The following is a 16914-nucleotide window of genomic DNA, read 5'->3' as shown; positions in this document are numbered from 1 at the left end:
GTATTTTTAATTGATTGTGTACCAAACTCATAGAAATCCTAGTAACAGCTTTAATCAGATAGTCTTACTCCATCAGCAATGAAAACATAGTCTGAACAATGAAAAAAATAAAATTGGGGAAGAATTGGAGAAAATACTCTGGACAGATCAGACAAATAGCAATAGCTGTCAAGCCTAGAGACTTCATATAATGTGGGCAAATAGTGTCTTGTGGTGGTGGTACGTTGTCTGATAGGCAATAGTAAGAATCTGGAAAGCATCGTGCAGGAAATTCTTGCATGTCTTCCAAGAACAGGACTCTTGATTTTGTCATTGCTATTATTGTTGCTGTAAGGAATTGTGAAAACACAGAAAATGAGAAGGCTGCAGCAGAAGCAACAAAGGCATACCATACTATTATCTATAGTCATTCAAATAGATCACCCAACTGTGACAGCCAATTAAATAGTATTTTCCAGGATTAACCCACAGCTAAAATGATATATCATGGTTGGAGAAAAGCTTCATGTGTTGCCAACACATGTTAACTCCTCTTTTGACTGAGAAAACAATTGAAGACCTGGTTGAAAACAGTGTATTTTTCTCTGTAACTACAGATGCCTCAAACCACAGCACTTTCAAGGTGTTTCCAATCATTAGCAATTATGCACAGTTGGAGTGCAGATAATTCACTGTTGGCTTGATTTTTAAGGTACTAATGAAACCATACTAAAAATATTTGAAAATGTGAAAAATATGCTAAAATCAAGTAGAATGAACTCCATGAGTCATTATTTGCAGCTGATAATACTGGTGCTACCTCCTGGTTATGTCCCTCTGTCCACAAATCAATAAAAAGAAAGAAAAATTGTCTCTAGCTTACTGTTCTGTTCATAACCATAAAGCAAACAAACAAACAAACAAAAAATCCTCTAATTAAATCATCATTTTATTTGGAAAAAAAAAAAACAGTCACTTTTTCTCATTATCTCAAGTTATTTTTCTCAGCAAAAGTTTCAGAGCTAAAGGAGAGCTTATAAAATTTGAATGGACGCAAATGTTCTCCATGAACATTACTTGCTGCAGTATAGGTGAAAGGTTCATAATATGTGATCCTGGATTTGGATGTTACTTCTGGAAGTTAAGTGAGTGTTGTCAAACACCAGTTTTAAAATTCTATAGATAACGATAATATGTTGGAGGTGATAGAGATTTTCAGTGACAGAACATTACTTACATTGCTTTCAGATTGTACTGAATATTTCTAAATAAGTCTTAAAACTAGAATAAACTGACTTTTTACATCATGACAAGTATAAAATAATGCAGTCACCTAAGGGTAAATTGAAAAAAAAAAAAAAAGAACTGATTACAGTTTCTTTGGTCATAAGCTAGTCATCATGGGTGAAAATAAAGAAAACAGATATTTTACTCAGCTACACATTAGCTGCTAGATATGAACCTTTGTATTTTGATACGATCTAACAAAATAAATGGATTTAATTTTACTGAAAATTGTTAGATTTTGCAGAAGCAATAAAAATTATTGAAAATATAAAATTTCTTAAAAAGGTCTGATGATGTGAATGTAGAGATTCAACTGAGTATTCGTGTGTATCAGTAGGCTTCTTTTGGGAAACATTCTCATCTTATAGTTTCACCTACTTGCTCTTTCAATTTCTTGAATTCATTTCATTTACCATGTTGTGAACACAGCACAGAGGGAAAAAATGTTTTCCTTATGTAATCAGATTTGGGAAGATTGTAAAACCCTGCTGCAAACAGATTCCATTTTGATGAACTTTATAAGCGTAAGAAATTTAAATTATAAATGTAACACGCTCTGTGAAATTATTTTTAAAAGCCAAACATAATGACATCTATTAAAGTTGATAAAGTATTTTTCTTTCAATGCCTTCAAGTTTATAAGTGAATTTTGCATTGGAGAACTTTTATATTGTTTCAGAAATATGTGCTATACTGAAGAAAACAAGATTTCCCTAGAATTTCCCTTCCTGTTAACAAGTAGACCTATTTTTCCCCATAGAGTTGTCCCTTATGTCTTCTCAACAGAAGATCTTTTCGGAAGTGTGCCTGCAGTGGAGCATAGCTACAGTTAACATATCCAGATACAGTGTGAATACATGGTATAAGCAAAAAAATAGTAAGCTGGTTCTGGTAGCATGGTAAGATAGATGCTTGTAAAACAAGGAAACGTGGTGACAGAACACTTTGCTGTATGTCAACTTGGCATCATTTTTTGAGAATGCTGCTTCACCTTTCTGCAGTTGAGAAGCCCTATTGAAAATGTATTATTATTATTATTAATAATAATAATAATTAGTAACAACAAAACAACAACAGCAACAACAAACAACAACAACAACAACAATAATAATAATAATAATAATTTCTTCCTGTGTTCATTGTAATAATCAGTGGTTGCTGCCAAAGATTAAACAGGAAAAGAAAGAAGCAGAAAGGTATTTATTAGCAACACTTCTGGTATGGTGGTAGACAAGCACATAAAGACCATTATTAGAGCTGTAGGATGTTGCTTCATCTGAAGCATCCTTTCACTGAAACCCTGACTTGCCTGAACACTCTAAGTGCAACTATCACCTTTCCTAAAGGTTTTTCTTTGAATATAGGCATTCACCTAAATGGCAGCTATTAGCTAAATGGAAAAAGGAAAGGAAAAGCATTCTTTTGTAGTATTATATTGTATTGGTCTGTATGTGGGAACGACATAGAAACCTTTCTTCTGGCTGTTTCTTGTTGGATGCTGTGTGTTGGAGATCACTGTACCAGCTTTGTGCAAAGCAGTATACGAAAGCTTTCGACTTAACTGGGAACTGAGTATCTGTTTTCAGTGAAGATAAAGGTAATTTTGCTGAAGTGTGCCCAGCAACTAACTCCATTAGAAGTGAAGAACTGAGTGCCAGTCTAGAAACTGACCTCGGTCTCTTCCTTGTAGAGTCAATATCATACCCCATTATCTGCTTGGTTGAAAACTGAAGCAATTACAAAGAGCAATGTAAAGGATGTAGTGATCTAACATCTGCTCCTAAAAAGGATTAATGTAGAGAATATAAAATATGAAATTGAAATTCAGATATTAAATGGAAATATGTGCTTTTTTGTACTGAGAAAATTTGTCTTGTAGGGGCAATTTTTTTGTACATTCTGAACTAAACATTGTAAATATTTTAAATAAAAAATAAGGGTAAAATGATGACAAAATAAATGCAACTGATTTCAAATTTTCATCAACTTTCCTTTTTGAAGTATTACTTTGCTGTTTATGACCAAGGCTTGCAAGAAGAAAAGTGTATTGCTAACAAAATAAATGCCTAAATACCTCAGAAAATCTGTGAATCATTTAATCAGAGCTGAAACATTTTTATTAATGTGCAGAGCTTCAGTATCCCATTGGAGAGATATCTTGAAGAATGATCATTTCTGAGGTGTTTTAATTGCAATAATAAGTGAAGGAGAAACAGAGTGGGAGTTGGACAGTGGTGTTAGCATGGTCCTGCTTCTAGGCTAACGTAATCTGTTTCTCAGCCAGAGTAGTGTACTTGGCTAGAAGCCACACTGATGCATCTACACTGTTTCTGGTGCCCACTGTGCTCAGATCTAGCTGCAGTACCTTTCAAGACATAGTACCACATAGCTCAGGGGCTTTCTTTCCTTTGGTGTGGGAGAAATCCTAAATATTATAAATCCTAAAATCCTAAATATCATTACATATGTACAATCTACCAGAAGGGAATTATGACTAACCCTATATTTAGTAAACATTTGAGAGCCAAAATAAAGCATTCATATAAAATAACCTCAAATATGAATATCATGCAAAAACTTGTCCTGTGAAAAGACAGCACTGTCATTAGCCAGCTGTATACAAATGGTCTTTGATTCTGTAAATACTGATTCTCACATGTGAGCTAAAAAAAGCAACTCTACTCACTCAGCATTTGGAGAAACCCATAGGCATGTCTGGCATATGCTTTTCTATAGAAGCAGAGTGTGCCAAACTAACTCTTGTCAGTGGACTTTCAAGGATAAAATAATAGAATTCAGTGTAATAAAACAAGATCAGCTCTCTGGGTAGCAATAACGGTGTGCTGTGTACAATACATTGCAGCCTTTAAGTGTGTGAGGATATTTAACTTTGTGATCATCACGATGAAAGAAGAGTCTCTTCAGATTCAAATCTGTCTTCTTCCCTGAGAAAATCAAGTTAATACAATGAAAAACAGCAGTGAGATAGGCTACAAAGAAACATGGTCCTTAATTCATTTGGTGGCTTGGCTTTAATTCCTAAGGTGATCAATTATTTGATACTTGAATGCATACTAGCACCACTAGCATTGATCACCTATTGATCATTTGCCATTTAGAGATGAAAGGCTGAGAACATATTTTGGATTAGTATTACAGTATCAGTGAGTTAGGTTTACTGGTGTTACAGCATCAGCTCTAGAAGGATGGCCTGCCAAAAATTTAATAGTGCAGGAGAACCAGATGGCTCTTAACAAAAATGCTGTCCTCAGTTCAGACTACAAGCTCTTCTAACTGTCTATAAATAAAACAATATAGAATGCTGTTGATATAATAGCATTTCTTTTTACACATTCCCTTTTAAATGAGAAGTTTGGGAAGAGACAAATAGAAAAAGAAATTCAGTAAAAGCAAGTTCAGAGCAGTCAAAAGCAAAGACATACTAGAGAGCCTAAATTCTACAGAGCCTAAATTCTCCTTTGTTTAGATATACAAAGAGTACAAGGACTAGATGATTTAAGGAGCTTGCTTCCTCTGGTTTAGCTCAGCCCCTGCATTAGCCTGTGTTGTAGGGCACACACTTTGTGTCATGCAAGTAAACGCCATCACTGTTGTGGATGCAACCCGCCCTGCAACACTGAGAGGGTCTTTCTTGACATGATCAGATGTCTTCACAGGATTTGAAGATAGAGCAGTCTGTAAGGATGGTAAGGAAATGGGACTAATGCAAATGTGAGCTTTCCTGGCTTCAGATGACTGCAGGATGCACTCACAATGCAAAACTGGTTTTAGCACAGTTTCTTCCATGGGATATTAAATGCATATATCAGTGTGTTATTGTGTTCAGGTATATAGTCCTATCTGTATGTCTGTGTGTATTTTAATTTCTGCATTTTTATACCTACTATGGCTGCTCACCTACAGTAACAAAAAAGTAAATAGGGAGTGAAAGAAAGGATGAGATTCATTTAAACTATGATATTCATCTTTTCAGGGCAGAAAGTTAGTGACTGCACACCTCTTAGCATTTGAGGGGTCTTTAATGAAGTACAAACATGCCTTTTCAACTCTGCTGTAAAAGAGTAGTTAAACAGTTGGTAACAAACAGAATAATTAATTTATTGAATTTACACACACACACACACACACAAAAGTCAGAGGAATTTGTCATTCCCCAGTTTACCTGTGCTGTTCTTGTTCATTTTTCAGACCTCTTTCATCATTCTGCCCTATGACAAAGAAGTCTCTACAAATTGTATCTTGTAGCTATAAATTTTTAGAGAAAATGGAAAAAAATGAGCTAGTGCAGAAATTACTACAGCATAAGACAAAAGTAAGAGAGGTTGTTTTGCTTGTTTTGTAAAGAAAAAAAAAAAAAGTTGCTCACAATAAATAAGAAAACATAGCTCCCTTAGCCTGAATGTGTCTTGCTACTTTACATCCAGATAGACCTTACCCAAGGTCAAATAGTAATGAGAAGTGTGGAACTGATTTCAATTTGCATATCATGCTTTCATTGCAGGAATATCAAATTGATATATTTTTTGCCCAGACGTGGACAGACAGTCGTCTTCGCTTCAACAGCACCATGAAAATATTGACGCTGAACAGCAACATGGTTGGGTTGATCTGGATTCCGGACACAATATTTCGGAACTCCAAGACAGCAGAAGCTCACTGGATCACCACCCCCAACCAGCTCCTCCGGATATGGAACGATGGCAAGATCCTGTACACCCTCAGGTGAGCAGTCAGAGCATGGGGTGAAAGCTTCTCACACCTTTGGCTCCAAAGTAATTTTCAACATTCTCCCTGTTCTGCTCTGCTGTTTTCTTCCCGATGCTTACCTGACCTTTCTTGACAAAACAGTGAAATATTCAGGTGTAAGCACTGCAGTTTAGAAGCAAAGTCTTGTCTTTTAAAAATGAAACTCTAAGTACTGCAAACAGGTCTGTGTAAATTGTAGAAGTAATTTTTTTCAGGGTTTGTAATAAAATCAGGAGCATGCAGTCCACAAAACCTGCCAGAAACCTTTCTGATCAGAGTTAGATGCAGGACTGGATAAAATATTTCTAAATTCATGCTAATGCCAATACTTGATTCTTCAAATAAGTCACGCTGAAAGATAGTCTGTCACATCTCATCACAAGGGTGAATTGCTGGAGGAAAAGCTTTTAGAATTTTTCTAATCTTCATGATACCATCGACTGTATAGTATTAGAAATACTGTATATATTTGCATGAAAAGAGCCTGTGGAAATCAAAATGTTTACTTACAGAAGAGATGAATTGTTCAGAAGGGAGTTCTGCCATGAGCCAGACTCCACAAGGCAAACTTTTTCAGAAGCATCTTTCATGCTACATTTTCTGCACTGATTATGTTTAGCCTTCTCAGAGCAACAGCATATTCTGGTCATAACTGCAACTGCAGTTGGGCTCCAATGGCAAGTCTTTGTCATATAGTAAGAAATGAATTAAACAATTGGAAATGCTATTGACATTTTTAGTGCACTTCTCTTCTTAGGCTTGCTCCTCAGTGACAGAACTCTTGCTTATTTCAGTAGCCTTTAGCTAAACACCTTGGTGATTAAATCGACAGCTCTAATCACCTATTGTGTTTTTGCTTGTTTGGTTTGTTTGTGTGTTTGTTTTGTAGTCTTATTTCAGTTTTCAGGGCAAGTTGCATATCTCCCTAATGATCGTTAGACTGACATACTTATGTAAAAAAACTATTTGACACATGGACTGCAAAATTTACCCAAACCATCTAAAAATGGATTACTATTTGACCAAGTTTGAATGGGCTGTGAAAGCTGTTCTGAATCCTTTTCTACACTCATGTCAGCCTCCTTTTTCTCAGGGGAGAGGCTGTTAGAATGATCACTGTTTACAGATAACACTCTTTATTTCAGAAACAACTAATTTGTTTGACTTAGGTGACCACACAGAATCAGTATGGCATGGGAGTGATAACTATTGCATATCTAGGTTCTGTGATGTGTTGATAAACATTCTGTATTCAGGAGAAAGTACAATTCTGTGCACAAGGTTCACTCTTGCTCCTTGCCTCTCCCTCTTCTTGCCTGCCTACTCCTGCTGTAACACCCCAGATCCTCTTCTAGCATCAACACAAAGTTCCTTATAAGTGACCTTCTCCAGGACATGGAGGTTTTCTCCATCCCATCCTAACTTTGATACTCAGACCTTAGCCAATTCATTTTGTTAGATTTTGAGTATTAAAAACAAAACAAAACCAAACCACCACCGCCAACAACAAAAACCATGCCTCACACTTGCTACATAAATTCAGACATGCAATTAATGTAGCGTCTGTTTCCTGAAAAACACTAGACAATAAACTAACATTTAAGGTAATCTACTATTACTATAAATTCACTTTGTAATTTTTCAGAATAAAATTTACTTGTTTATAATAGTCATTTTTATATCAAGTCCATTCACAGTGTCCTTTGTGCTAGGATATCACAAAAAAAAAAAAAAAAAAAAACCTTCTCAAATGGGGGTGAAGACCTTTCTACTGATTTGTCTTTGCAACATCTGTACAGCTGACACTGGTATACATAGTTTTTATACATTTTTGAGAGATATCCCAAAATGACTGAATGAATTTTAAGTTCACACTATAATATAAATTAATGAATAGACTATTCCCAATCCCATCAGATTCTTTATGAGATTTTAATTTTGTGGAATTGCATAAAACCACATCAGCCATTTTTTTGTTATCTTTGTAATGGATAGTTGTTTCCATTCCATGTTCTTTAATGATGAATTGTCTTGATTGGTGTTTGTCAAGAAAAACATATGCACAGATTTCTTAGGATCAGGAAACTCTTAATGATGTTATTGAAATTATTTGTGTTTTTTAGATAATAATTGTTTTGGAGTAGGCCTAAATATGCAATGGACAATTTGCAAATATCAAAGCTCTCTTGTATGACCACTTAAGGTTGCCCAGCTTCCTCCCCTAGCTGTTCATTCTGCTGGTGTGTGGTAACAGTCACTTGGTTTCTCCATAGGCTTACCATCAATGCTGAGTGCCAGCTGCAGCTACACAATTTCCCAATGGATGAACACTCATGTCCACTGATATTCTCTAGCTGTAAGTACTGTTTTGACACTTTAGAGTTGTACGTGAGTGGCATGTAGAGGCATGAATTTGTTTCTGATTTCTGTTAGGTTTCTCAACCATTCCACAACAGGTGTAGGAAACTTAGGTTTGCTTAAATATTCAGAGGATTTTTTTGTTTTGCACTCCTGGTTGAGGGATTTATGCCATGAAGTTTTCCATAGATTTATTCTTTTATTTTTGCTAGCACCGGCCTTTTTATTTGATCCTATAGTCACTTTCAGCACAAGCAGATACTCATGCCATTCCTTGCTATGTTAATCTATAAAATCATACCACATGTAAATGAGAAAAGAAATTGCAGTTTTGTTGTGGAGGTGCACAGTTTAGGGATATTCCCAGTAATCTCTGAATGTGTGAGTCTATAGCAAGTAGCATGGTAATGCCTCTGTTCCATAATCTAAAGTAAATGGAGTAGATACTTAGAAACTTATTTCCCTTTTATTTCTTAGCTTGTCCAGTAATCCTAATGTTGTATTGTATGTACTGTCAGTATATTTTAAACCTATGTAGTAGGCAAAACAAATGCATTATTAAAATAGATGGAAAACAAAAGTCAAGCAAGTTTAGCTTGAGATCTAATATTACTGTGAGAGAAAGTTCATTTTGTACTGACTCGTTTGAAAAAGCTTGAGAGCTGTCTGCTCATAGGTACAGCTGCACAGTTGTGTAATCCAAAGTTACACAACACAAATGTTTTACAAACAGTTTTAAAAGGGTCTCTATTAAAGGTTTTTCCTTTAACTACAGGTTAAACTACAGGTCTTAATATCTATGTTCTCAAAAAGTGAATGGGAAATGCACTGTATTGTCTGTATTGTCTTTCTACTTAGAAAATAGTATTTTTTTTCACTATCTATTAAGAAGTGATAGAAAACTAATTTAATGCCTTCATAATAGATATACTGCTGTGATGGAAGTGTATTGATTTCCATTTATGAATGTTATGCAAATAGTGGCATTCAATTAGAAACTGGATCTGGGTTTCAGCTGATCCAAGTTTTCTTCTTTTTCCCCAGGAAAGTGTTTACAAAAAATCTGCCAATGTAAACGTCTTAGTCCTCCAAAACATATTAACACTATTTTTCTGGGTTTTATGATCTACATAGATAAGTGAGCCTGGGCAAAAATACACAGTTGTGTGCTTAATTTGGATATGTGCAATACATGTATACTTAACTGGACAGGAGGCAAGTACCTCCTGAATGAGCTTTCCTGCTAATGAACACTTGTCGCTGAACTATATGCACCTCAGCTATGTTTAGTTATTGCATAAAGCTGCTCTTGCCTTGTGGCAAACTACTGTTTTTTTGTTCCAGGACTGGCAAAGGAGTCCCAGTCCAGAGATACTAATTAAATGTATCACAGAAGTTTGATAGGTCCTGCATTAGCAATATCCAAAGAAGAAAGTGAGCACTAATAGATAAGGAAACCACTTCAAACCTTACCTTCACTAGTAGCTAGGCAGTACTGAATGCAAGTAAGAAGTAAGTTATGCTCTGAGATTTTATTAAAAAGAAAAAAAAAAAAGAGAGAGAGAGAGAGAGGCTATCAGTGCCAACTTCAGAAGTCTCCTTGACAAAGTTTCAAATTACATCTTGATTTGAAGATACGCCCCCTAATTTAGATAGATTATCTTATAGCCATTCTACCCTTGAAAACATACATGTGTTACCATCTAGGAGATGAAAGTTACATAAGTTCAAACAGAATCTGAGTGTCCCAGTTTTTTCTGTATGTATTCCTTATAATTTCTTGTCAGATGGAATAACACGTGGAAGAATATTAAAATAACGTTTTATAGCTTTGTTAACCCCCTTTCTCATGTTGATTACAAGAGCCTATTTCTTTAGCTTCATACCAAGTTTTGTTCCTTTCCATGAACTCTTTTAGCACTACAGTTGTCGTAGGACAATCTCCTGTGTGACTGGTTTGTTTTCTTAATCTGTTGTATTTTCAGTGTTATGCGCATTCATAGCAGTCCCAAGATACATAATACACAGTGGGACTTAGAAAGTGAATGACTGAGTGAATGCCTGAATGATTTATTACTGCCTGCTATGACAAGTTTCTGAGGAGACAAGCTTATTATGGATTCCAAGACGTATATCCTTGGATAAAATAGAAATGGTTGTAGAATGCACAGCGTAGCACCCCTTCTCTCTGAATCCCTTTTGTTTGCTCTCCTGCATGCAGACAAATCTTTGCAGCTTCCACTGTAAGCAAGCACAAAAAAGCACAAGTTCTGGAAAATACTCCCTGCATCTCTACTCAAACACAAACAAGGTTAATATTTGTGGTGTTTTTTTTTGGTTTGCTTTTTTTTTTTTTTCCTGGTTGGTTGTTTTTTACCATTTATATACATTTCCCTTGTTAGTTCAGAAATGTGAAACTAAGCTAAAATTATTTCTAGAGGATTTTCCTCTAGTGCCAACAAACTTACACCCTAACCCTTTCATTGCTCTGGGGACAGCTAATATTCCTTGGGTGGGAATACTAAACCGTACTTGATCCAGTTGCCAGAATAAGAAGAACAACAGTTTATAAACAAGAGACCACCTCAGTGTGCTAACAGGGCTTACTAAAACCTATCTACCCCTTCCTGTTGTTTGGAACATATTTTTTACTCTCCTCGGAAGTGATTTTTGAGTGCCTATTTTTTGGTTACATCTAAGGAACACCTCATAAAAACAATTTGGAGATGGACACTGATTTGGGGAGCATTTTCACAGTAACAGCTGGCCCGAGCAGCTAGTCTTGTTCAAGAACCACTCCTGGAGCACTCTGATCAGTGTTGCGATGTGGCAGATCTTTCCCAGTCTGTGAGCCAGTCTGGTCAGAATAACCGCATGTCACAGGCAGGTTTCCTTAATAAAGAGATGCTGCAACACTGGTGTAAATGCCAATGAATGGTATTAATGTGTGTTTGCTTGTGAATGGGTAGAAAGAGTGAATGCTGTGACTTGATCCCAATGTTACAAGCATGTTAGATTTTGCTCTAGGTGACCACATATTCTTCACATGCTTTTGAAGTACTATGTACTGTTGCATAAAAATATTCTGTAAGGGTGGTTCTTCATTTGGGTTAATTTATCTTTCTGAGCTGAGGGAGTCTGCTGTGATACTTCTGGTACTCAAGTATGCTGTTAAACTGCCTCGGTTATATCTATTCAATGCTGGTTTGAACATTGTAGATTGTTCATCCTCATTTCAGGATACTGCCAGAAAAGCTAGTTTATTAAGGTAGTCAGGATTTACATAAATATCAGTAAGGAAGAAGAGGCATTCTGTCTAAAGGACAATGCCAGAACAAGAATAAACAAGTAAAACACAAGCAGAAAAATGCAGGCTGGAAATGAGAAGTTAAGTGCAATTTGTTGTGAAACATGTGCCATAGGATACTCTGGATGCTAAAATTGACTAAGATCCAAAACTGTTTGGACAAATCATTGGAAGAGAAATGCATTGGTAGCTATTAAGCATAGAGATCACTCTGTACAGAGTGCTCAAGATTAACCTAGATTTGTGACACTCCTTCAGGAGACAGAATATGACAGCCACACCAAAATGAAGCCTTACCAGCTGCAGTAATATTGAACTGCAGTGAAAGATGACAGAATAAAAATTATCACTCTGAGTTGATTAATGGGGTTTTGTTGCTTTATTTTTCTTGCTGTTGTTCTGATAAAAACCCAACAATACTGTTCATTTTAAAAAGACCCTTAGATTTAGATTATAGAACCGATGGTATTTTTGTAGCCAATTTTATCTTTTACCAAGTGAGAAGGTCTACAGAGTCCTGAGTGGACCATTATTGGAGGACTGATGCAAGGCAGGAAAGGGTGGGCATCCCTGGTATGCCATTCCTACTGCAAACACTAAAATATGCACATGAACGACCCAAATGTTTTCAGTTCAGTTGAAAATAGAGGCAAGCAAATTTGCCAGCTGTAGATGGTTTGTTTGCTCAGACAGGCCTTAAAGCATGTACTTCTAGCCTTCTAAAAAGTTCAAGTATTTTTTTAAAGTGACTTACAAAAGCATGTAAAGTATTGCAGCAAAAAAGTATGGAAATGTGAAATGCATTTAAAAAGAATCCATCGAAATCTAACACTGTGCTTGAAAAAGAAGATGCCCATTTTCTAAATATAAACATAGTTCAATCAAATGTTATCCCTTTGAACATGAAACCACTTACGGATATGCAATTTAGATGATCAGTACTTTGAGCCTCATATTATTAATTTTCCAACAGAAGTAGCTGTCATCACCAATTTAAATATGTTTCTTTATTATTCCTTCTAGCCTGGAAAAGGAAATGCTGGTTTTGTGGAATGAGTTGTGCTTTATTTCATCTCATGTATCACCAGTAGAATCATTAATAAAGTCTGAGGGCAGAATTTTACTCCTGATGAAGAACAGGCCAGAAGGAACACTGTTTAATGTTCACATCTCAAGGGGAGCAGCATTAAAGATGTTAGGAAGGCTTTTCAATACACAAAAAGAACTTTAATCCAAATCTGAACTTCCCATATATGCTCTCTGTAATGGGCTGAACCAGATCATGGGGCATCAATGGAATTCTTGATTAAGCTTTTGTGATGAGCATATTTTAAGCTATTGCAGCTTTTTCCTCTTCTAGGAGGACTCAATACATTTCTCAATACATAACAGACACTGTGTTAAGTGTCTTTTAGATTTTTATGACCCTCCGTCTCCTACTCAAGCCAAGACTCATAAAATTTTACAAGATATTTGAATTGGAATTTCTGCTAATTTTCATCTAATTACTCCAATAGGAAGTGCTATATATCTATGAAATTGGCCAAATTAATCCATTATATAAGTACATTCAGTGTAAAGTTACACTTTCTAAATCTAATTTATGGTAGATTTATGTCAAACTAGTGCATATTGTATAAGGTATAGCAGAGACATCTTTCTAAACATTTACAGTTCTGTGGTTCTATCCTGATTCCAAATTTAAGCCCTACATTGTGATACAAGTGTATCAGACTTAAAGCCATCTGATATTATCTCTGTAAATAGCTACTAATACACACACAATTTCTGTTTAACAGAAAAGGCAGTGAAACTTTGCTGAGGTTAAGGATTCCCATTGTCTCCTAGATCAGGGATAGTTGGTGGTGGTGGTTAATTAATATATTATCCCTTGCTCTTCTGGGGATTTCTGTTCCTTACAGAGGGCTAAGGTTTGGGGCTAATAGCAGACCAAATCTCTCTCTCGTTTTATAGTGACTCGAGACTTTTCTCCATGAGATTGAGGGCTCCTCTGGAGAGGCAGCAGCTGCTATTACTTCCAGCAAAAAATGAAACCTTACTGTAAAATTACAGCAAGTGTTGATTAGCAAAGCCTAAAATGCTTGACTCATGATATCCTGGCTCCAGCAAACTCTTGCTGAGACTGGATTGATGGTAGGCTATTCCAGGAAGCTCATACCTACCCCAGTTTTGCAGCAGTCTTCTGAGGATCTGTGATATCTCCATTTGTCCTGCACGGCTGTCTGAGGAAGATAGGAGAACTATGTCACAGACACAAACTCTCTAGGCAATCTGCTGCAGAGCAAGAACAGTGTTAGCATTCCAGGACCTGATGTTCAAGGTAGGCAGCTGGATTTAATAGCTGGGATTCCCAGCTCTGACTTACTTTCAAGCAAGGAAACAGCAAGTCTAGCAAGAAAACAGGGGCATTCTAGTTTCCCAGAGAATCTAGACTTCTTTCTCTATTTTTTTTTATAAATAAGAAATGATGAGATTTTATTTATTTTTTTATTTTTAATCAGTACCAAAACAAGTTTGGAAAAAAATGCCAGTGAGCAATTTTGATTAAGAATATAAATAGATGACTAATTTATATCTACAGTGTCAGGGGAAAATAAGAGAAAAACTCTGAAGGCAGGCAGGTGGCTCTTCGCTTGTCTGGCAGCTGAAGGTATCAGCAGAAGGCACAGGAGCCTCTGTCACGTGACAGTTATTGCTCATTCCAATGATTTTATCACATGCCTCATTATATTCATTATTTACTTGAAGCCAAAACCACTTTAAGTATCTTTTCATGTGCCAGTGTGAGCTTTTTTTTTTTTTTTTTTTTTTTTTTGACAATGTGATACCAAGGCACTGGGAAAAGTTCCACAGACAGGAAGAAAATACCTTTCACCTGGAAACGTAATATAACAGCTATTATATTCTACATATTTATATTATTGCTATTTGCTTATTTAGGTATGTGATATCTGGTTTGCAAATGAATCTGATCTCTATGGCAAGACTGATCCATCACTCAAACTCCTAGCAACACTGCGTTTGTAACTTAACATATAAAGATCATCTTTGTAATATATACAGAGCATCAGAAGACAGTCACATTCCTTGGCATCCTATTTTTTTACCATAAGAAAGAATGACTGATTTTGGCACTCTGTAAGAAACAATTGCATCACAGGACAATGAGGACAATGTGGGGACATTCTGGAACAGAAATCTGCTCTGTCTCAGTTGTGGAGTCATAGCAATAAGAATTTTCTGTAAGTAAGATAAAAGTGCCCCTTTGTGGGTGTTTTATTTCAACATGAGAAAGCAAACTGAATGGCAAGCATCATGCTGCTCTTACAGGCAATAATCAGAGATGGATCAGTAGTGAGCAGTGCCCAAACTCCTAATGATGCTGTGCACAGTTCACTCTTATTTGGGTTATGACAGATTTTGTTCTTTAGTGGTGAACTTGATCCTTGATGAAACTTCCTAAGGCACCTTCCAAGATGCATGTTCCATTGTATATACACTGGTGTTACCCCATATGCAGAGAACATCATTTTCTAATTACTTTAGTCGTTGTAATGGGTGGATTTTATTTTATTTGCTTTTTTTTATTTATTATCCTCTTTTGATAGTCCAGGCTGACAGTGATAATATCGAAGAGAGAAGCCTGAAGGCTATCAAATGGGACTTTAGGGGACTGGGATGGTTAGTGGATGGAGCGGGAGTACAGGTGGTGTTTTCGTCTATCCCTACAGTGGCAGGGAAGGGTACAGAGAGGACACGGAAAGCCCACCTGATTAACACGTGGCTCAGAGGCTGGTGCCAACACAGAAATTTTGTTTTTTTTGACCATGGGGCGCTTTACTCGGCACCCGGCCTGATGACCACAGACGGGTCCCTATCTCTAAGGGGAAAATGGATCCTAGCCCAGGAGCTGGCAGGGCTCATTGAGAGGGCTTTAAACTAGGTAAGAAGGGGGACGGGGCTGAAATAAGGCTTGTTGGAGCTGTGCCAGGGGGAACAATGGCAAGGCTGGGGGAGAAGGCAATGGCCCAACTGAAGAGCATCTACACTAATGCACGCAGCATGGGTAACAAGAGGAGCTGAAAGCCACCATGCAACACGCAGGCTATGACTTGGTTGCCATCAGGGAAACGTGGTGGGACCACTCTCATGACTGGAGCACTGCGATGTCTGGCTATAGGCTCTTCAGAAGGGACAGGCGGCACAGAAGGGGTGGTGGTGTGGCTCTCTATATTAGAGAGTGTTTTGATGTTGTGGAACTTGGGGCTGGGAATGATAAGGTTGAGTCCCTATGGGTTAGGATCAGCGGGAAGGCCATCAGGGCAAGCATCCTGGTGGGGGTCTGTTATAGACTGCCGAACCAGGATGAGGAGAAGGGTGAGGAGTTCTACAGGCAGCTGGCAGAAGTTGCGAAATTGTCAGCACTTGTTCTCGTGGGGGACTTCAACTTCCCAGACGTATCCTGGAAGCACAACACAGCCCAGAGAAAGCAGTCTAGGAGGTTTCTGGAGAGCGTGGAAGATAGCTTCCTGACACAGCTGGTTAGAGAGCCTACCAGGGGAGGTGCCCCGCTAGACTTTCTGTTCACAAACAGTGACAGATTGGTGGGAGATGTGGTGGTCGGGAGCTGTCTTGAGCAGAGTGACCACAAAATGGTAGAGTTCTCTATTCTTGGTGAGGTCAGGAAGGGGACTAGTAAAACCGCTGTACTGGACTTCAGGAGGGCTGACTTTGAGCTGTTCAGGACACTGGTTGGCAGAGTCCCTTGGGAGGTGGTTCTGAAGGGCAGAGGAGTCCAGGAAGTCTGGGCATTCTACAGGAAGGAAATCTTAATGGCTCAGGAGCGGTCTGTCCCCATGTGCCCAAAGACAAGCTGGCACGGAAGAAGACCGGCCTGGCTGAACAGAGAGTTGTGGCTCGAGCTTAGGAGAAAAAGGAGGGTTTATAATCTTTGGAAAAGAGGGCGGGCCACTCAGGAGGACTATAAGGATGTTGCGAGGCTGTGCAGGGACAAAATTAGAAAGGCCAAAGCTCATCTGGAGCTCAATTTGGCTACTGCCGTTAAAGATAACAAAAAATGTTTTTACAAATACATCAACACAGAAAGGAAGACTAAGGAGAATCTCCATCCTTTACTGGATGCGGGGGGAAACTTAGTTACAAAAGATGAGGAAAAGGCTGAGGTGCTCAATGCT

The 16914-nt window shown here is 37.5% G+C and overlaps 1 protein-coding gene across 1 annotated transcript in view; it reads left to right on the top strand.

The window, feature by feature from the left end:
- GABRG3 (gamma-aminobutyric acid type A receptor subunit gamma3) overlaps positions 1-16914 on the top strand; it is a 345355-nt gene that overhangs the window by 176199 nt on the left and 152242 nt on the right. Inside the window, exons 4-5 of the mRNA XM_013180809.3 lie at positions 5789-6009; positions 8307-8389. Of these exons, the coding sequence (XP_013036263.1) occupies positions 5789-6009; positions 8307-8389 (304 nt within the window). The remainder of the gene's footprint in view (positions 1-5788; positions 6010-8306; positions 8390-16914) is intronic.

This window comes from Anser cygnoides, chromosome 1 (genome assembly GCF_040182565.1).
Source record: "Anser cygnoides isolate HZ-2024a breed goose chromosome 1, Taihu_goose_T2T_genome, whole genome shotgun sequence".
Taxonomy (NCBI): Eukaryota; Metazoa; Chordata; class Aves; order Anseriformes; family Anatidae; genus Anser; species Anser cygnoides.
The sequence above is the reverse complement of the archived record's forward strand: the minus strand, read 5'-3'. Positions and strand labels throughout refer to the sequence as shown.